Source organism: Micropterus salmoides, unplaced genomic scaffold (assembly GCF_014851395.1).
Source record: "Micropterus salmoides isolate LMB-PRFRI ecotype aquatic unplaced genomic scaffold, ASM1485139v1 Ms_hic_scaffold_15, whole genome shotgun sequence".
Taxonomy (NCBI): Eukaryota; Metazoa; Chordata; class Actinopteri; order Centrarchiformes; family Centrarchidae; genus Micropterus; species Micropterus salmoides.
Window position 1 is genome coordinate 4413345 of NW_024040596.1, and position 19823 is coordinate 4433167.

Sequence of the window (19823 nt, forward strand, 5' to 3'; positions counted from 1 at the left end):
CATTGTCAAGTGTTCACCTAGTGGGTCTTCAAAAAAAAAACAACAAATAGGAAACATGATTTAAGGATTTAAGAAGGATTCTTCAGCACAGGGAGTAGAGTGAGGTTATGGTGATGGCAGGTCAGCACTAGCAGTTAAGTGCAAGCATTGAGCTACAATAGTAAGGCCACATCCACACTTCTACGTTTTTGTTTCATAATGGAGTTTTAAAACGAATACGATCTCCGTCCACACCAGTGTTATTAGCTGCGTATCAGAATTTATCTCCCTCTATATTAAAGCAAGTGATAACGCACATCTAGTGAACATTCACGTACACTGGGCATGTGTGTGCCGGTGTCAACAGGAAGCAGATGGTCTAGTAGTAGGACAGACGAAGAGCCACACCTGATATTTTTTTGCATGGACCAACAATGAGGTGGAACTGTTACTGAAAGTAACACGGGAGTCCAAAGCGAGTGTGGCGACGGAAAACAGACTGGGAGTCGTCGCAAAGTAAATATGGTGACATGCACAGTACAAGTGTAGGCTATAAGTGTTATTTGCACGGTACAAAATATTTTAATAAAAATATCAAAAAATAAACACTGTCAGCAACATCGTGTTTTAGCTTTGCCTAACGTGAGCATCTGTGTCCCAGATAACTGCAGGTCTGCTGAAACTGTCAGTTCTTTTAAATTAAGACTGAAGACTTTGCTTTTTACCACTGCTTTTAATTAAATCAAATTTAAAGCCATAGATTGGTAACTTTCACTGCACTGTAACGGCCTGTTTTCTTTTTCTTTGTTTTTGAGAAATGAGTACGTAATTGAGTGAAAAGATAAAGAGAGTAAGATTGAACAGAGTGAAGGAAGTGGTTTTAAATCTCGCGCCTGAGTGATTTGCAGGATCCTCTGTCCACCTGTAAATGGGCAAGTGGGTCCAGAGTATAACTCAAAGTGGCCTGAGGACAGACATGTCCTGGTTTCTCTGTAGTTTTTGGGGTTTCCAGCTGATAAGTTGGGTTTGCAGCATGTAGCCTCAGACATAACCAAACTCAGTGGAGCCAGATATTGCTATGGACCCGAGTACAGATTAGCTAGAGAGAGTAGATACTTCTCTGTTTATTCTCTTTTCAAGACAAAAAATAATTGAAACTCAACTTTTCTTTTTAACTCTTTTTAACTCTTTTAACCCTGATTTTACACTGCACTGAAACTTTTACTGTCCTGTTTTACAGGACAGTAAAAGTTTGTTGTTCAATATCCTGTTTTTATTTTCTATTTCACCCTTTTCAAAATTATATTTTTAAGTGTTGCTTTTATGTTTGATGTATAGCACTTTGAATTGCCTTGTTGTTGAAATGCGCTGTACAAATAAACTTGCCTTGCCTTGCCTTGCCTTGCCTTTAGAAACAAAAACACCAGTGTTTACCGACTTCTCCTTTTTAGGTCTTCGGATTCGCTGTTTTAGTCCAGACGTAGCAAAAGGACTGCTTTTTAAAACTAAAACTTAGTAGTGTGAATGGGGCTTAAGCCACAGAATAGTCTGAGAAAAATAGAGGTGGCAGCAGAGGCAAATCCAGTCAGGGTGGAATTTAAAATTTGCCAAGAAGAACAACAGGAAACAAACTACTGTAATTTACTGTGGTGGAGTGGTGCAACAAGTTACATAATGTTGGATGGATTTTAAGATTAAGGCATTTGATGTAATGCTGAACAGCAACATAATAATAAGGTTGCTGTTCTACAGATTGTTAAAAAGGTGGGAGGGATGGGGGATAAGTTTGACCTTAAACAGCTCAACCAGGGTTCAATGGAGATCTTAATCCAGCCATGACCTTTGAATTTATGTTTTGTAGCACAAACGTAATCGCCCTTATGTGCTGTGCTCCCAGTCAGGTGGTCTGTATAATTAATGAAGTGGTCACAACCCATGTGTCAAAAGAATACGGTATACAAACCAGACTGACAGATTATCTGGGAGGATCATTCCATGTCTGCAGCCGTCAAAACGTACGGGCTGAGCAACGTGTCTAAAACATTAAGCAGGTGGAGATAAATAGAGTAAATCCTAACTTTGCGTGAGTGGCAAATAATAGCTTACTTTAGCTGAGTTGGGTAAAGCAGCTACAGAACAATCAAGTTGTTTTACATATTACTCAGAGGCAGACTATAAGAATATACAAAAGATATTCAAAATAATTAAATCTGAAAAAAATTGCAGAGTCGGGGTAGGTGGATAATATTGGAGAAAAAAACCTCTTTCTGAGATTAAAGTGGTATATTTATGAAAACAATAGTCTGAAGAATAGTGTTTTCTGAGTATTTTAAAATAAAATAATATAAGACAAGAGGCAGTGCAGACAGAAGAGAAGAGGTGCCGTTTTCAGACACTTAGGCAGGCTTGAGATATGAGGGTCTGCAACAAAGCCACTTGAAAGCCTGTCACATTTATAAATGTAGTTCTTCACTAATTTTTGATGCTTTTAAACAGAAAGAAAGATCTAATAATACTGGTTGGTCAAAGCAGCTTATGTTTGATGGTTGTTGTTATTAACATCTGCACACTCTGCCTTTAGTAGAGTATGGAGCCTTTAATAACACAAGCACATATGAAAATCTGAATTTTTTTTGTTCTCGTAAATTTACGACTTTTATTTCTCTTAATATTACCCCCCTCCCTCGGATACACAATTACATTTTTTACATTTTTCTTACTTGAGCTATAATGGCCCCAATACGCTGTCATACTGATATAATATATATAATAATAAAAAAGTCCAGCAACTAATACAAAATAAAAAAATAAATAAAATACATATAAATAAAAAATACATAATAACTATTGTATGAATAATTCAGTCTCTTGTGTGCAAAAATATATGCATGACTCACTGGAAATATATATAATATTCCCAGATTTGGTCACATGTTTCCCAGAAAGATGTAACTTCTGTAACAAAAAATACTGTGTCATATAGTTCTTTTCTGAACTATGTTCATATTTAAAAAACATTTTGGGCTACAATTTAAGATTATTTCTGATGACATGGTTTGTACTCATTTTGCAGAATCAAACTCTTTTGATAAAACCCTGTAATGTGTTAAAATTGTAGGTTTAAAAAATGTAACAGAGGAGTACACTAAAATTATTACACACACATAGACAGCATGAATCTTTAATTTAGCCCTTTAAGGAGTTATTCCTTTAATTCCCATCGGGAAAGTAGACACCAGTGCACAGTTAGTTTCCCATTATATTAACTGTAAAGTCAGCACTCAACAGACCAAACACAGTAATTCCTCTGCAGCCCTTTTGTATGTGTCCATTTGCCCTCCGTCATTCTGTGACAGATATGGAGAAGGCAGCCAGTCAGTGTCAGTGGCCTTGTTCACACCGAGCCAGTCCCTACACAGGCAACTCCCGGCACACTCTGTGTCCTGAGCCAGGCCAGCAGGAGATCCGGAACGGCTCGAAAGGGCCAAGGCACAAAGGGCCAGCTGCTTGCAGAGCATTGGCTTTACATAGAAGGAAGCAGGGCTTACTGAATATACTGGAAACATGTGATCTGTCTTTTTATAGTGGGGTTGTTCCAAATGGAAAATTAGTGGTGGAAATGGAAACACATAGAAAATGGATTTTGAGGCAGAAGTGTATAGAGAATGTATGTATTAATATGTACTCACTTGAATAATTATGAGCAAGGAGCACATGATCAAACAATGAGTGGCATCTGCAGTTTAAATCTGTCTCTTCTCAGTGACGTGAGAAACAAAAGCCTGTCTACTCACATTTCATATGCTGCCACTTCGACACTTCATTTGTGTGTTTAGCTCAAATCAATTGCCGAACCTTCACAACACCTAGCGTCCTGAACTGACATCTGTGGCAATGTGTGACGTGAAAGTGTAAAACTGGTCTGACATGGCGAGCCACAGTCATTGTCAGCATTAACTGCATACAGCTCAACTTAAGCTTAAAGCAGTGGCTTATGAAGGCACGCAAGTGCACAAACAGCGCGCAGGCTCTTCAGCGAGGCTCATAAATATCTCATTCTACAAGGGATTTTACGTATGCATTCTTATGAGAGCTTACACTGAAAGAGTTGATGTGCAGTAACAGTAAGTGTATTAAATATGGCCACATAACAGCTGCTGGGCTGATGTGGTGAGAAAAAAATGTTATTGTGTTCGGAAAGCAAGTTAAATTTATTTTCTTTCATCATTCTTTAGTTCTCTCTATGAGTTTGCTCACTGACTTCACTAAACTTGGACTATGTTACTTGTGGCGATTTTAAAAATGACGAGTTTTAGTGAGAGTACATTGTCACAAACTTGAATGAGAAGGTAATTAATTTTTAAGACCGCATCATCTGCTCATTCATGAAAACAAAACTTAATTACACAAAATACAGCTGAGTGCTTGAGAAACTAAAGTCACTCTGCCAAGTTTGCTTTTAATGGTGACACTTGCATCTTCCCCCATTATTTGTAATTTTGTTCAATGAGCAGTGTAACTTTGCATCCAGCCTGGACTCCATCAAGGTTTAAAGGTCTCCTAACATCATGCTGTTTTTGTGATGATACATGAGCATTAGAGTGGATTAGTATGGGGAGGTTGAGCAATTGTGACTTTGCTTTAGCATTTGGGCTAGAGCCAGCTGAGCAGCTGAGGGGTAGTGCAGACACACATCGTCGTGTTTCTTCAAGAAGTAAACGGACACTTCTAAACTATCAACCCAACAGCCGAATGCATGAATATGTGAATGCTGCCAACATCATAAATATGCTCTTCATTGACACACTTACGGTCAAAAACATCATAAATATGCAATATCAAAGTGACATTCAGAGTTAAATTTTAAGTGTCAGGGATTTCTTCATTCAGTTTCACAATAAAAGCCTTTCAGTTGAAAGCTGCTCTCCCTTGAGGCAGCCCTATTGGGAAGATTCTCATCCCCGAGAGACTTTATCACAGATGCTCTTTTTGTCTAAATTAGAAAATGATTATCACAGAAAGAAAGGTCAAACTGTCTGAAAGAGAAGGCCACAACCTCACATGGTTGCTTAATGAAAACCATGCAAATTATGATGCCCTAAATAAAGCAGGATATCTTACCTGTGATTGGATTATAATGAAGTTGTTTTTAAATTGAATCTGACTTTGAAAGGATAAAACACTCATGGCTTTGCAGATCATTTTTGGAATATAGGTGCTATTTACAAATGAGTGATAAAACAACAACTTGACTAAAAACCTCCTCCTCGTCCACCTTTGCTCCTCAGTCATGTTTTAACACCCTCCTCCTTACAAAAAACCCTCCAATGAAACAAAACTTCCCACCAGGCGAAGCATTTCTTTAATTGTTGACAATAATGTAAGGTCCAATTTTCAGATATGTTAGAGTGGCTTTAAAAACCCCGGGCTGACAGTATCGATGTCTAAAGCACTTCAGCCGTATCTCTGTCTCCCTCACAAATCCACACACACACACACACACACACACACACACACTCCACTTCCCCTTCCTGGTAAAGCACAGGATGTGCGGATGGAGAACTAAGCAGTTTTTCTTTCTCCTCCGCTGTTGCCAGGAATGCTTTATGGGCCATGTTAATATTGGAGTTCTCCTGCTGGAAAGATTGCTTGATTCAATCAAGCAAGTCACTGCCTTGTAAAGTCATTCTACTTTGTGCAATGTCATGCGTTCAGGAGCCAGTGGACAACCCTGTGTTCTGCCCCGGCATTAGGGAAGTGGCCTAGCGGAAGCGTGTGTGCCTGGCACGTCAGCGTCTATAAATAGCCATCACCAACTAACATAAACACTTTCAACAAATCAATTAGAGACACATTTTCCACGACCAAAATACAGCATGTTGTCCCTGTCAACATATGCCCCGGGCAGACTTAAAAATAAAAGACTTGACTCACTTTCCTACTGAATTTGCACACGCTGAAAGCTGGAGGGTATGAGATTGCAAAAGACATGAGGAGAGAAGATAAAGAGACTGTGGTGTAGGGAGGGAGGGGGGAGTTGATATCAGGGCAGAATATCAGAGAAAGAAGAAAAATACATTGACCTCACTGATATCATCTCCTGCAACTGTGTCACTTTTGTGAGAGGGACAAACGTGCTGCAGGGAAGACTTGAAATATGCATACAGGAAAAAGACGGAGATGCCAGAGAGAACAGAGAACACTGAGTGTAAAGAAAACAAAAACAAGAGCAGAAGAAGGTAGAGGAGAGGGCAGGAAGTACTTTTGAAAGCCTCAGTGCAGGCTGAAACAAGCAGAGTCTTACCTGCTCAGAGGTTATGGTTGGTGGGACGGAGAAGTGAGGAGAGTCATAGGGTCCCGGGGTGGTCTGGGTGGTAGGGGGTCTCGGTCTGGCTCGAAGTAGGGCTGGAGGGTGGTCCAGGAGAGGGGAGGAAGGATGGAGTGACAGGGAGCAGGGAGACGGGGAGGCTAAAGGGGGGAGAAGAAACGCTGCTTGCCTCTCCCTCTCTCTCTCTCTCTTTATCTCTTTTCTCCCTCCAACACACACACACACACACACACGCTCGGAGGCAGACACCAAAACCCAGAGTCACTCAGATAATAGGCAGAGAAAGAGTCTTTACATTTACACGCTCTGCCACAGGGGGAGGATGGAGTGAGCTCTCCTCCCACTCTCCTCTAGGCAGCCAATGGGAGGCGGCACCGGGGTGTCCAGGCAACCAATGACAGTGGAAGCAGCCGGTGCCTTGCCCTAGCCAATGAGTGCAATAGCTCACATCCAGTTGAAATAATTACAATATGGAAGGAGTCATGAAACGCTTCCCTTTCTGAAGGACAGACCAATCGTTGCACAGCCAGGGAGAGTGATTCAGGGCTGCCACTGACATTAGAGTGATTAGATTCTGGGCCACTTAACTTGGCACAACATCACTGTATGCTCCTCTGCAGACCTGGCAAAAAAAACAAAAACAACAAGGTGCCACACAGAAAGAGAGGCTTCAGTCATCTGGAGTTTGAGAATTACTCACGTACGGTCAAACAAGTCACACATGCACGAAGACAGCAACCCATGATGCCACATGCAGGCATGCGCTCAAATTCACAGGCTCTCACACACACCCACATAATCAATTCCCTTCTGCCACGTAGAGTACATTTACACTCAGCCTTCAGCCTTCTTCATCAGCAACACTGAGCAGAGAGTAAGAAGAAAGTGTGAATTTTCATCAGCCGTTGTTGCTCGTATGTTCACTAAACCGCACACTTCAATTCCACAAGTCTTGTTTTATTTCCCCCCCCCATCTCAGTCGATGGCTCTGGCAAGCGCCCAGCTTGATAAATGATCAATGGTGATCTGTCAGATTGAGGAATTAAAGGCACATCACCATCTTCGTTCTGCGCTGGGAAGTAAAGGAAACACCAGTTCTAATGTTTCATCATAAGCAGAGCAAAGAGGCGGTACTTTTCCGTTGTTCTTTTTGTCAGCAAACACTGCTCGGCGACTTGCTGAAAGGTAGATTTTTTGAGGGATGGAGGGAATTCTCAGGGGCTAGCAGCTGTGGGGGATGCAGGGTTTTTATATATTTCTGTGAAACTCAGTGTTTTCTTCATGACGTTCACAAGGTCCAACAATAACTTGGCTTAGGGAAAATGATCCATCCATTTCTAAACCTCTCTGGTGGTGGTGATGGAAAAGTGGATAAGACACATGCCTTTGGCGTGAGAGACCTGGATTCAATCCGCCATTGTGTCTCTGAGCAAGACACTTAACTCCTAGTTGCTCCAGAGGCGTGCGACCTCTGACATGTATAGCAATTGTAAGTCGCTTTGGATAAAAGCGTCAGCTAAATGTAATGTAAGATATAAACTAATGACAGTCAGCCAGTGGCTTTCCAGGGAACGTTAGTAGTAGAGTAAAGTTAAGTTACATTTTTTGACAAACTTGTGACGGCCTGGGGCCTAGGGCCTGGGGTGTTGGCCTGTTCTCTCTCCTTTTCTTTCCAGGTCTTTCTTCCTGTTTGGTCAGACACGCCCACCTCAGTGATTGCAGCCACCTGTTCAAGTCCTTAAAAGCTGTGGTGAACCAAGATGGCTCTCTCTTCCTTCTCTTCTCTCTTGCCTTTCAGGAGCTCCCTTTCTTTTGGTTGTTTGTTTTGAGTATGATGAGTTTGAATTTACTTGTGTTTTGAGTTAATTATAAGTTAAGGTAACTTTTAATAAAACGTTCTGGTTCATTTAAACTGTTTTCTGCGTGGACGTTCCCTCTTTGTTATGTTCTTCCACGAGCTGGGCATAACAAACTTTAATCTGTGCAGGCTTAACAACTACTATAGCGCTTTTTCTCATTTTTAGACATGTAATACACAAAAATATCTGTTAAAGTGACGGCTTGTTGGCATTCAAACACAGGTCTCATTTCAGCATAACATAAATGTTTACTGTGGCTTTTCAGACATGAGAGTCCCATTACAGAAATAACCACAATGTTAATGTGAGCAGTGGCACCATTGCACAACGGAGCAGCTGAATTCCTGTTTGGTCACATGTTGTATTTGTCTTTTGTTTTTATTTTTCATTCATTTATTGAACATTTAGGCAGGTAGACTGTAAATATTCAATCTGGCTCATTCAGTGTTTATTTTCTACACGTCCTCATACCTAAACGACAAAACAGGTCAGTTTAAAATTTTCCCTAAACGACATATATTTCAGTTGGAAAGCACAACAGCATATATGACCATTCCCCAAAACGACATGTAACAAGCAACAGCCCAGCGACAGGTGTATCGGACCTTAAGTGCGTTACGTAAGTCACATGATATGCGGTAAACGTGAAACGGTCATAGTTTGGTTTGGTTTAGTCAACAGAACTATTGGTTAGGTTTTAGGAAAAGATTGTGCTTTGGGTTAAAATAAGGAGATTACATAAGTCACATTATGCAAGTCATGTACACAATGTTATTTAACTTACCTTAACCAAAAAATTTAAATGTCAAATTTGACTCTCTTCGCAACCCTGTACGTAGGATAAGTGGTTGACGATGGATGGATGACTCTCTTTCACATGGGCCACCTGTGTCTACAGAGTGGAAGTCCTGGGTTTACTTGACACATCCATCCATCCCATCACCTCCTTAAGTGAACTTTTGTCCTCTTTACACAAAGTCACCTGACTTCTTCCAATACTAGAGGCAATAAACTGCTTCATAATCGTTTTTTTTTAATGAGGATGGGCTGTTTTTTCTCGATTGATTGTTTGGTGTATTAAATATCACAATAAAAGTGCATATCCCTATTTGCCAAAGTCAAAAGTTACATCGAATTGCTTTCTTTGTCTGTCAAATACCTGAATATTCACTAAGGGAAATGACGGTTGGACCATTTCCGACCTTTGTTCAAAACAGACTTTTGTTTGCATTAACATAAATACATCCCTTCTGTTCAACAGAGCTTTTTTTGTAAAATGTGTTATTTCTCCATCAAGGTAAAACCGTTGCACGCGTAGGGCCTGCAGATTCGAACATTACTCCCCTTTGAATGATCTTTTGCAAGAGCCCTGAAAATCAATGAGGCTGTCAATACCAGAGTGCATTATAACATGGTTGGCTATGCACAGCACAAGTGTGGCATCAAACTGTCAGTTTAGCGGTGAGTAAAATCCAGAAGTTTGTCTTTCTCTGAAATCAATATTGCCAGACAGAGAATGCAAAAATATCCCTTGCAGTCAGTTCTGAAAATGGCCCATTCTGGAGTCTTGCTTGTATAATAGCATCTAAGATTGGACATATGCATAATTCCTAATCAGAAAAATAATTTCATGGATATTTATAATGTTTGACATGATTTCCCCCCTTCCTTGGGTGTACAAGTTTGTATCTTGACAACGCAAGGAGGACTTGTAAATGATGCTGGCACTGTGCATTTCAATGTCTCTGGACAAATCCAATCAGTATGGAACCTACAGTAGAGCAATCTATAGCACTAACAGGACAGAAGGGTCACATAGTCCAGAGGCAACACTGTCATTTACAGTAGCATAGATTTACAGAACAGGTCTGATACGAGTCCCGTCTGCGTGTGAGTGGGAGAGGAAGAGACATAAAAAATTCATTAGAAGAAGGAAGGAGGATGTCACATCGAATATGTAGCCAGCTGCAGTGATGACCACGGGTAGTGAGCTGTGTAAGGTTGGTGAGGTAGCTGTGAACTGGTGCTGTAGACCTGAGCTGGGGGAATCCTATATGAAAAAGCATGATAAATATCAAAAGATACTTGCTTTAATATCTAAATACTGACATACACTAGTGATATAGGCTATGCAAGGAGTTGCTACATTTTTTTTTTATTAAAGTGTGGGAGCTTGCAATAGGACTGAGGGTTCAAAATAATATAATAATATTTTCAAATGCTTTATTTTAAAACTGACTGTATTATTATTATTATTATTATTGATGGATTTATTTGATGAATAATGCCCTCCTTAAAATGTGAGCAGTGCTGAGGAGGATAATCTTCTGGATTTCTTGTAGCTTTATGTTACCAGGGATTTTGTTGGTGTACTTTTCCATCCCTTTCTTTACCAGACCAAGAGCACCTATTACTACTGGAATTGTTGTGGTCTTCATCCCCCACATTCTTTCAATTTCTATCTCCAGGTCTTTGTCTCAGTGGGGACAGATATGTCGATGAGCAGACAAGTTCTCTCCTTCTTGTCCTTTACTACTATTTCGGGTCTGTTGACCTTGGTTTCTTTATCAGTTTGAATTGGCATGTCCCAGATTATAGTAGTAGTACTTCATCATTGTCTATTACAGTTGATGGCTCATGCTCATAGTATTTGTCCTTTATTTTGATGTTGTAGTGCTGCTGCTTTGTTGTGCCGTTGGATGTATTCTGTTTTGGCCCGTATTTGGCAGCCCAAGACTAGATGATCTATTGTCTCTTGTTGCATATCTTGCACATTGGGCAAGTGCCATCTGTCAGAGTCCTATTCCGATAATAGTTGGTCTTAATGCACTGGTCTTGAGCAGCAATAATAAACCCTTCAATTTCAGATATTAGTCCATCTGTTCTTAACCATTGATTTGTTTGGGCTTGATCCACATCTTTGTCGCTAACTCGTTTCAGGTATTGTCCGTGTAGACATTTTTCTTCCCATTTACTCTTTAGCTTTTCTAGGGCTTGTTGTTTGGCCTTAACTTTTTTTCTTCGGGTATACTTGGTGGCTGGCTCATTTTCCATGATTTCAATTTCGTTCACGGTTTCGGTCATTGTCTTGTATGGCATCTCAATTTGGATGAGGCCCCTACCACCTGATGTTCTTGGTATGTAAAGCCTATCTACATCTGCTTTAGGATGGCGCATTTTTTCAGCTGTATTATTATTATTATTATTATGCCTTTTATTGAAAAGGTGTGAGACTTTGAAACCCCCCAAAAATCAACTGCACAGGCACAGATTGCATTAATTAAATTGCTTTAATTATGGGAAACAGAATCAGTAATAAAACATTCATATTGGCCTGTGTGGTAAGCCATGATCTTTTTATCTCCAGAGAAAACACAATGTCACTGAAGACTGTTTCACAGGAAGCGGCCTTACCTTGACTTTGAATTATACTTCCCAATTACGTCTCAAATGTAAATGTGATGAAAGGCATTGGAGCAGCATACCTGGGTCATTGTAAAGCAGGTATGATGAAGTGGTCAAAGCATCTCCATTATGCCAGGAATATCCACTCTAGATAACATCCTCCTTATCAAATATTTAAAGACAGGAGGGAAAAAAAATAGACCTAAATGCCAGAAGATTCACAAGGGGATTTAAAGACTGGGAGATTGTTACTCATTATCTGTCTAAATGTCAGTGAAATGTGAAAGCCTTGCAGTAGGCCTTAAGTACTTCAGACACTACACAAATGTTGCTTTAGGCCTCCTTATTACCCTTTTATTTGATTGGGAAACATGTTAGTCTAGTTAAAGGCAGAATGCATTAAAACAGTGAGACATTTGCTAATGATGTACAGCAAGTAGTCTTTTTACACAGAAACTTATGTGCTGAGGTTATTACACTAAAATAAGGTTGGTCTTTTCTCAGATAAAACACATTAAAAGGTCACGAAACAAAGTGGCTCTGTAACTGCAATGTGAGTGCAGTGTTAAGCTATTGTTAGATTTGGGTTAATGTGACAGCGAGTCACCAGCGTTGAATAAACACAGACCAGAGATCTGACAACTGTGGCTTTTTGCTTCCGCCCCGAAACGTAATTAAGTCCCCCAATATCTGGTTGTCACCTTGTTGTATCATTACCGTAGCTGGATCATTTCACTGTGCTTAGTTATTACTTAGCACCCACTAAATATAGCTTTCCCCAGGCAGTCAGTGTGATAGCACTTTGCAGCAAAGCCAGCTGCGGGTTATTACATCCCAACCACCCCCCACCCACTCTAACCTCACTCAGTCTAGAAGACTTAAATGGATATTTTGCTTATGTTATGATGCTAGTTTATTTTTCTTTCAACCAGGGACACTGCTGCGACACTCAGCCCCCCCAGTCAATTAATATAAGTCATATAGATCTCACAGGGCTACTCAGCGGGCTGACATGCTTAAGAGGCAGATTTGATGAAACTGAGTGGGAAGTGACTGTATTTACTGATTATTTTTTAGGGAGCGCTTGCTTTTTATTACTGGGTGGGCTGAGGGATAAGGATAAGGATAAATTTGGACCTCTGTCCTATCAGTTATGCTTGATTACCAAATGACATGCCACTAAAGATGATGCCTTCAGGCTCCCAATATTTAATACCAACTTTGGGTTGAGTTTATTAAAACTTGAAAGAAATGGACCCCTGCAAAGTTTTTACAAAGTTTTTACAATGTACACTGTGGTATTTTTGGTGAGTGTATAGGGCTGGACAATAATTACACAAATTCATACACTTTATTTTTTTATTAAGAAGTTTTATTTGTTGAGGAAAAAGGAATAAAAAAAGCTTTTATGTATTTATTTAACAAAGATTTTATAATTGTTTTGAATGTTCTTCCTCAGATTTGTGAAGTGATCCACTGTTTGGCATCAGGTGTTGACCATAAAGAATATTTTAAACTACAGTTAACCATCAGGTTTCTTCAACTTTCACTCAGGAATCACCCTTTAAACTCGAAAGAAATAAATCTTAAATCTTCCCTAGAATATGAATGCTGACTTTTAATCTAGTGCCATCATCAGGTCAACATTTCTTTTTGTCCAGTACTTTGGTTCAAATACCTCCAAAACTGACATTCTCATCAGGCTCAACTGTTCCTTTGTGTTTAGTGCTGATTAGCAAATGCTAACCTAACAGCATTTTACCATGCTAGCATTAGCATTTAGCTCAATGCTGCACCCAAGTGCAGCCTCACCGAGCTGTTAGCATGACTTTATGGCTTTAGCATCGTGTTCTGCAAACTGTATTTTTATTTGGGTGCTTCCTGTTGCTTTTAGACTTGCTAAAACTTAATAACTCACACTGCTGCTCTCCGTACTTTCCTTTTGCCTTCAGAACTACTTTTTTTGAGTTTTCAACCCCAAACTTACCTGTAGCTGGGTTGTTTGTTGTTTGGATTTTGCTATTCAATGTTTACCATACTCTATTTTTGTCATTTGGATGTATTAAAATAACAGGAACAGGAAAATCATGCTGTGCAGCTGCAATAACTCATTCCTGTCAAAGTGCACTTTCACAACATGAACACATTCTCCACAGTCCCATGGTGCATCTGTTATAAGGCAAAGGACTTAATTAATAATACAGAAATAATATTACACATACACACCCATGTCCATCTTTCAGACATGTACAGGATGGAGGTGTCCACTTGGTGCTTGGTACACACTCCACAGCTCAAGTATCCCCTGCCATCCAAGATAGTTGTAATCCCCACATGGTCAGCAGTCACCACACCACAAATCATGCTGACTAACATGGAGGTGGAGGCTTCTGAAGCTCACTAATTAACACATTATATTTTGTTTGTTTACCAGCTGGTCATCTGGCAAGCTCACGGTGAAAAGACTCCAGCAAGCAAACAAATGGTCCCGCACAAAACTCATGTTTTGGCTTTGTTTATTGTGTGAATTCAACAAATAAGATACATATTATAAGATTTTGTTTCTTTTGGTCATAACCAGGCAAACTATTTTACAGTTTTCCAGACTTTAAGCTAACTGCTTGCTGTAACTTCACATTTAATAGAAAGATATCCGTGTTACCGATGTTCCTTTATTACTCTTTTCAAGAAAGCAAAGAGTGTCAAACTGTTCCTGGTGTGGGGAAAACTGCCAGGACTGAACCTCATCCTGTCAAGGGCAAGAAAAGGTCACCCAGCAGGTAAATGAGGTGTCAGTGTTGCTTCAGTTTCTACGTTAAACACTTTAAATTACTTGCAAATTTCAGAGTTATTCTGCAGCTGTGTAAGCAAACGCCACATTTGATAGCTATTAAATGTGTTTATGTACTTTCAGCACATTGACTCTATTGCAGCACAAGTCTCATGGCAGTCTAAGCCTATAGCAGCATAACTAAGGGATGGTTCAGGTCTCGCATCTGAGCCATCCCTAACTATAAGCTTTATCAAAGAGGAAAGACTAAGACTTCTCTTAAATGTGGAGATGGGAGTCTGCCTCCTGAACCCAAACTGGGACCTGATTCCACAGTAGAGGAGCTTTATGGCTGAACGCTCTCGCTCCCATTCTACTTTTGGAGACTCTAGGAACCACAAGTAACCCTGCATTATAGGAGCGCCGTGTTCTAGTGGCATGATAAGGTACTATGAGCTCTTTAAGATATGATGGTGACTGACCATTAAGGACTTTGTAAGTGAGGGGAAGGATTTTAAATTCTAATTTGGATTTTACAGGGAGTCAGTGCAGTGAAGCCAATACGGCAGAAATATGATCTCAACAGCCTGACAGCATTACCTGCAGTTACATGAATGTTTTTACATATAGAGGGATAAATAAGGTACTTTCCACTTTAACCACCTGAATGTAAGAAACTATCTTATGGTGGGCATATAATTTTAAAATAACTAAGAAATTAGGCCAGCTCTGAATAATTCAAATTAATCTTCTTAATCAAATATTATCTTGAAACGCCTCCTAACTTTAAAGAAGAGATTTAAGGGGATTTCATAAGCCATCGCCAATGACTGGTGACCTAATTCAGTTCTCTTTTAAAATCCACTTTACTTGTAGAACCTACAGCCAATGGATTCATGATTGCCTGGTAATTTCTTCTTCTTCTTTTATTTATTTTATATTTTTCTTGACACGTCCAGGACAATCAGGACTATTATACGAGTGTCCTAATTAGTTAATAATGAAACCCATCTACCAACAACGTTAACTCCTAATCCAGACACATTGATAGATTCACTTTAAGTGGGTCTGGAATTTTTGTTGTTGTTGTTTTAACACACCCATAATTGGCCACTATTGGTGGTTGTACTGTTGAATAGGGTCACCCAATTAACCTTTGTGAGGTGCTACGGGAACAGTCCAATATTTATGACAAATAGATATTACCAGTTATGATTTTAATGGTCAAGTGTAGATTAACTGTGAAGGTTAATAGATTTTGTATGACCCAGGTGTGGTAGCGCCTTTTATTGCCATGTCAATGCCACAAGAAGGATCTCATTGAATAGGACATAAAACCGCTGGTCAGGGCTGCTGTACGAAACGTGTCAAGGTCACGGCGCTATCAGAGATCTTCATGAGATGGCTGCATTTGGTTGAGCACTGTGCATATATACAGTACATGACATTATTGTTGTAGTTGAAAAAGACTTTAATTCAGTGCCTGGGAGAAACAGTACAGCACAATTTGTTATAAAAATGGATATCCACAGGTTCAGTCAAGACATCATAGCACTAAGGCCAGGGTCGTCTCTGAAATTCAATGTCTCCTTAACATACTGCTAACACTCGTGACAGCAATCACTCCAACAAAGATTAGCAGCAAACTAATCACATCCAGCTTACTCACAGATAGGTTTCTCTAAAGTGGCAAAAAGGGAAATAATCAAATTCAAAAGGCTCAATTTCAGCTAGAAGGAATCTGGCCCTCTGGATGTGGGATTTTTCATTACAGTAGTGTCTGTGTCCAGTAAGATCATTTAAATTTAGCGTGAAGTTAAAGCATCTGAATGCATTTGAGCAAAAAACGCTGTAACCTTTACATATGTGTAGAATAATGCGTACAAAAGAAGTGGTTCAGTATTTGAGCTTATTTATTTAAAGCAGTCCTGGTTGTGTAATAAGGCACAGTTTCTGATTAGAAGATGTTTTGAAAAGAATGAAAAGTTCTGTGCGGTGTAGCTGTGAATATAAATGGTGGGTATGTAGCTTTGTTTTTATTTTCCCAAAAATTGTTTTTGTCCTTACATAACTTCATTTAAAAATAAATATCTATTATCTTCTTTAAATTTAAAATAGTCTTTTAAAGTTTGCTGTACCCCGTCGTAACCCACAATTGGTAAATGAAATTGGAAAAAAATGTGGAAATGATCAATATCTAAAATAAAAACAGGATGGATATAGCATTTTTATAAACAGTTCAAAAGGTAAAACACTGATAACATCCAAAAAAAAAAAAAAATCACAAATGTCAAACATGTAATATACAGAATAAAAAAAAATGGATACAATTTGAGAACGCGTTTAGCTTCTCCTCTCACGTTCCACCCCTTGGAGAAAATATGTGCCAATGCCCCCGAGAAAAAGGACCAACACCCCTCTGTCTCTTTGGCGTTCGTGGTGGGGAGGAACAGAAGACGCAAAGCATCTCTGCCAGGCGAAGAGCCGTAGGGCCAGTTCATCGAACACCACATTTTCACGAGGCGTGTTATCAGGGAAATAAAACTGTGTTTAACTGGGGCCCAGAAGGAAAAAAAAAAGGAGGATGAACGGGATTTATTTTTTGGAGTGTGATGTTGCGGCGTTCTCAATACACAAGACGATGTAGGAGCCAGAACAGCTACTGGAGGATTGCTGCAGGAGGTGGCCGCTCTGTAGTGATGATGCCAGACCAGTCACAGCGCGGTCGCCCGCCCGCCATGTTTCGCAGTACTGGTCTGTTTGCCGGTGGCCTTTGTTGCTTGATCCATGCCAGACCATTTTCTCTGGCCTGATGGAAAGCAAAAACAAGCGCAGAGGTCATGATAAATACAATTTTCAGCAATAAGGATACTTCTACATGAACAGCTACATGTGAGTGCACAGGACGCTGTGTTAAATGATAGTTGTACAAACAAAATCATGGCCAGTTAACAGACTCACCATGCGCTATCCCTGAGGATGTCTCTACCATCAAAGGAGTAGATAGGTACATTCTCCCTCATTTTGCTTGCATTGTCACCGAACATAGACTCCCAACTGCTGAACAATAATTGGTCCTGCAATAGAATATAATGCTTTAAATTGAATTTCTCCTACAGCACAAAACAGCAAGATACATAAAGTATATTTCTTTAAGACAACAGTGAAGACACAGTAGTAAACAACCAGAATCCAGATAAATGACACACAAGACACCTTTAAAATAAAAGTAGTCAGAACCATAAATGTGGATGTAAGTGAAAATGACACATTGTGCGTCCGCACAGCCTTAGCATGATGTAAAATTCAAAATCTGATGTCTGTGAGAGTCTGCCTATGCACACAGCCAGTAGTATAAATAGAACAGGCACGTGCACACCTAGACATCAAAAGGGGCTTCAGCACCTGCCCTTTTTATCCTCAAGAGAAAGTGCCCTTTTTTCTGGTGTGCTTTTTAAAAATAGTTTTATGAATAAATACATTCGTAAAACTATAGTTGACAGCTTCCCTGTCAAACAAATCTCTTTATTGAATAAAAAATCTAAATATCAGGTCGGAGAGATGAGACTTTGTTTGAGTTCCGGTGCCCTCTCTCCCTCGGTCTGATGATAAACAAAACACTAAACTACCAGTGCCTTGAGTTTGCAGCTAATTAGCCAAAAGACAAATATAGTTTGCTTGTGTCTTGCTAACATGCATGACTCATGAGCTACTAGCTAATGTAATAACTTAAGTTAAAGTTCAGCTAAGGCAATATATCGTGGCCATTGAGGCGAATGTATTGTACTTAATGGAGACAGTAAGGGGGAATACAGTAAAATCTGTGCCTGATAACGTCATCACAATCGTCACTTTGATATGCAAATTAGGCATTAATTATTTGCATACATTTAACAAGGCACTGCGGGTTAATAGGAAAGACAAAATAACTAAAGCATATCACCTCAGAACATTCTCAGTTAATGACTTACATCAAGAGTCTTTTCTCAGTCTTTGTCACGTGTGCGTGGTAAGTGTTAATGATAATAATATAATTTGTGCCCTTTTTTCAATTGAGCCCCTGCCCCCCAAAATGTCACAACATCTTCTGTGCGTTCGGAGTGTATCTGGCCCTTCAGCAATATTTCCACCTCCACAGAAGTATTAGTATCGTACCTTGAGGTTCACGATGGGCACGCTCTCCCGGTCCGACCTGCGGACAATGGTGTAGAGGTCCTGAAGTTTGGAGGACAGGAAAGCTCTGAAGGTCCCCTTCAGGCCTATAGCGCGGGCCTGCTGGAAGCACAGGAAGTCTGCCCCGCGAATTCCTCGCATGTTACCAGTGTGAGGGGCGTTCAAGGCGATGAGATGAAGCTGATGAGGAAGACACAGGTTTATGTTAAGCCGCTGTTTGACCTGCTCTGGTTACGCATCAGAACAGGATACATTATTTTAATAAACCAAGTTTAGCACATTATTGAAAATTGGTTATTGGTTGTTTTTTGCATATACTTTTTCATTGAGCTCCATAGTCTGGCAGTATGTGACCCTGATGAATAAATCAGCCAATATTAGCTTATTTCACATATATGTCTGCTGATAAGTAACAAATAATTGCGTTACAGAAATGTCAAAGATATATGTGAGGTGTCTCCATTAGTCCACCAGTAAAGACTGACAAATAGACTTTCAAGTGTCCCGCTCTCTACATGGGCCATGGACATATATATATCATTATTTCATTTTGGAAACTTAAATATTGGCATCGGTATCAGACACAAAAATTCCAATATCAGGCAAGCTATAATATTCAAATATAAATTTCCTGTAAACCCCCCCCCGTTCTCTATACCGTTAATTTCTACCTAGCCTTTTACCCAGTCAGTATACTCCACAGTTATCCACAAAACCAGTCAACATATTTGCCTCTATTCATGCTTTTGCTAAAAAAATAAATAATCTAATCTTAAAATGAAAAAAAGCATTACTAGGATGTAACGGGAGTAAAAAAACAAGCAGGTGCTTCTTGGACACAGGTACATAAAACAAACAAAAGAGGGGCATATACCCCCCAAAATTCAATCGCTGCTTCACTGTTCTACAAACCTTTCTCTGGGAATTAACTCCTTTTTTTGCTATCCGATCAGTTTGTTTCCTTTTTTTCTTAGAAATTTAAACCTCCCTGTCAAATATTCTGTATACACTACATTTTTTTCATCATCACTGTGCTAGGGTTAGGGCTGATCCTGCATTAAACTAATGCAATCCCTTCCATAATTAACATTTAATATATTCTTGAGCTCTCCAGATTCTACTCCAGCAATCAAACCATATATCTTCTGCACTTTGCATAATCTTAAATTTTTCATATACAGTACTTCTGTCACTTTTGTCATGTATTTATGTATTATCTAGCACTTTATCTTTCTTGCAGTACTTGTATGTATATATATATATGTAATGCACTTATGCATTATAATTTAATGTGTTTTTCTTGCAGAAC

The 19823-nt window shown here is 39.6% G+C and overlaps 1 protein-coding gene and 1 long non-coding RNA gene across 2 annotated transcripts in view; both read right to left on the bottom strand.

Annotated features, from left to right (window-relative positions):
* The window catches only part of LOC119904222, a 30462-nt gene extending 23864 nt beyond the window's left edge, over positions 1-6598 (bottom strand). Inside the window, exon 1 of the long non-coding RNA XR_005444668.1 lies at positions 6284-6598. This is a non-coding gene — a long non-coding RNA (uncharacterized LOC119904222). The remainder of the gene's footprint in view (positions 1-6283) is intronic.
* A 9196-nt stretch (positions 6599-15794) lies between these two features.
* LOC119903834 (collagen alpha-1(XVIII) chain-like) overlaps positions 15795-19823 on the bottom strand; it is a 78003-nt gene continuing 73974 nt past the window's right edge. The window contains 3 exon segments of the mRNA XM_038720082.1: positions 15795-17150; positions 17303-17418; positions 18497-18694. Of these exon segments, the coding sequence (XP_038576010.1) occupies positions 16937-17150; positions 17303-17418; positions 18497-18694 (528 nt within the window). The 3' untranslated portion in view covers positions 15795-16936.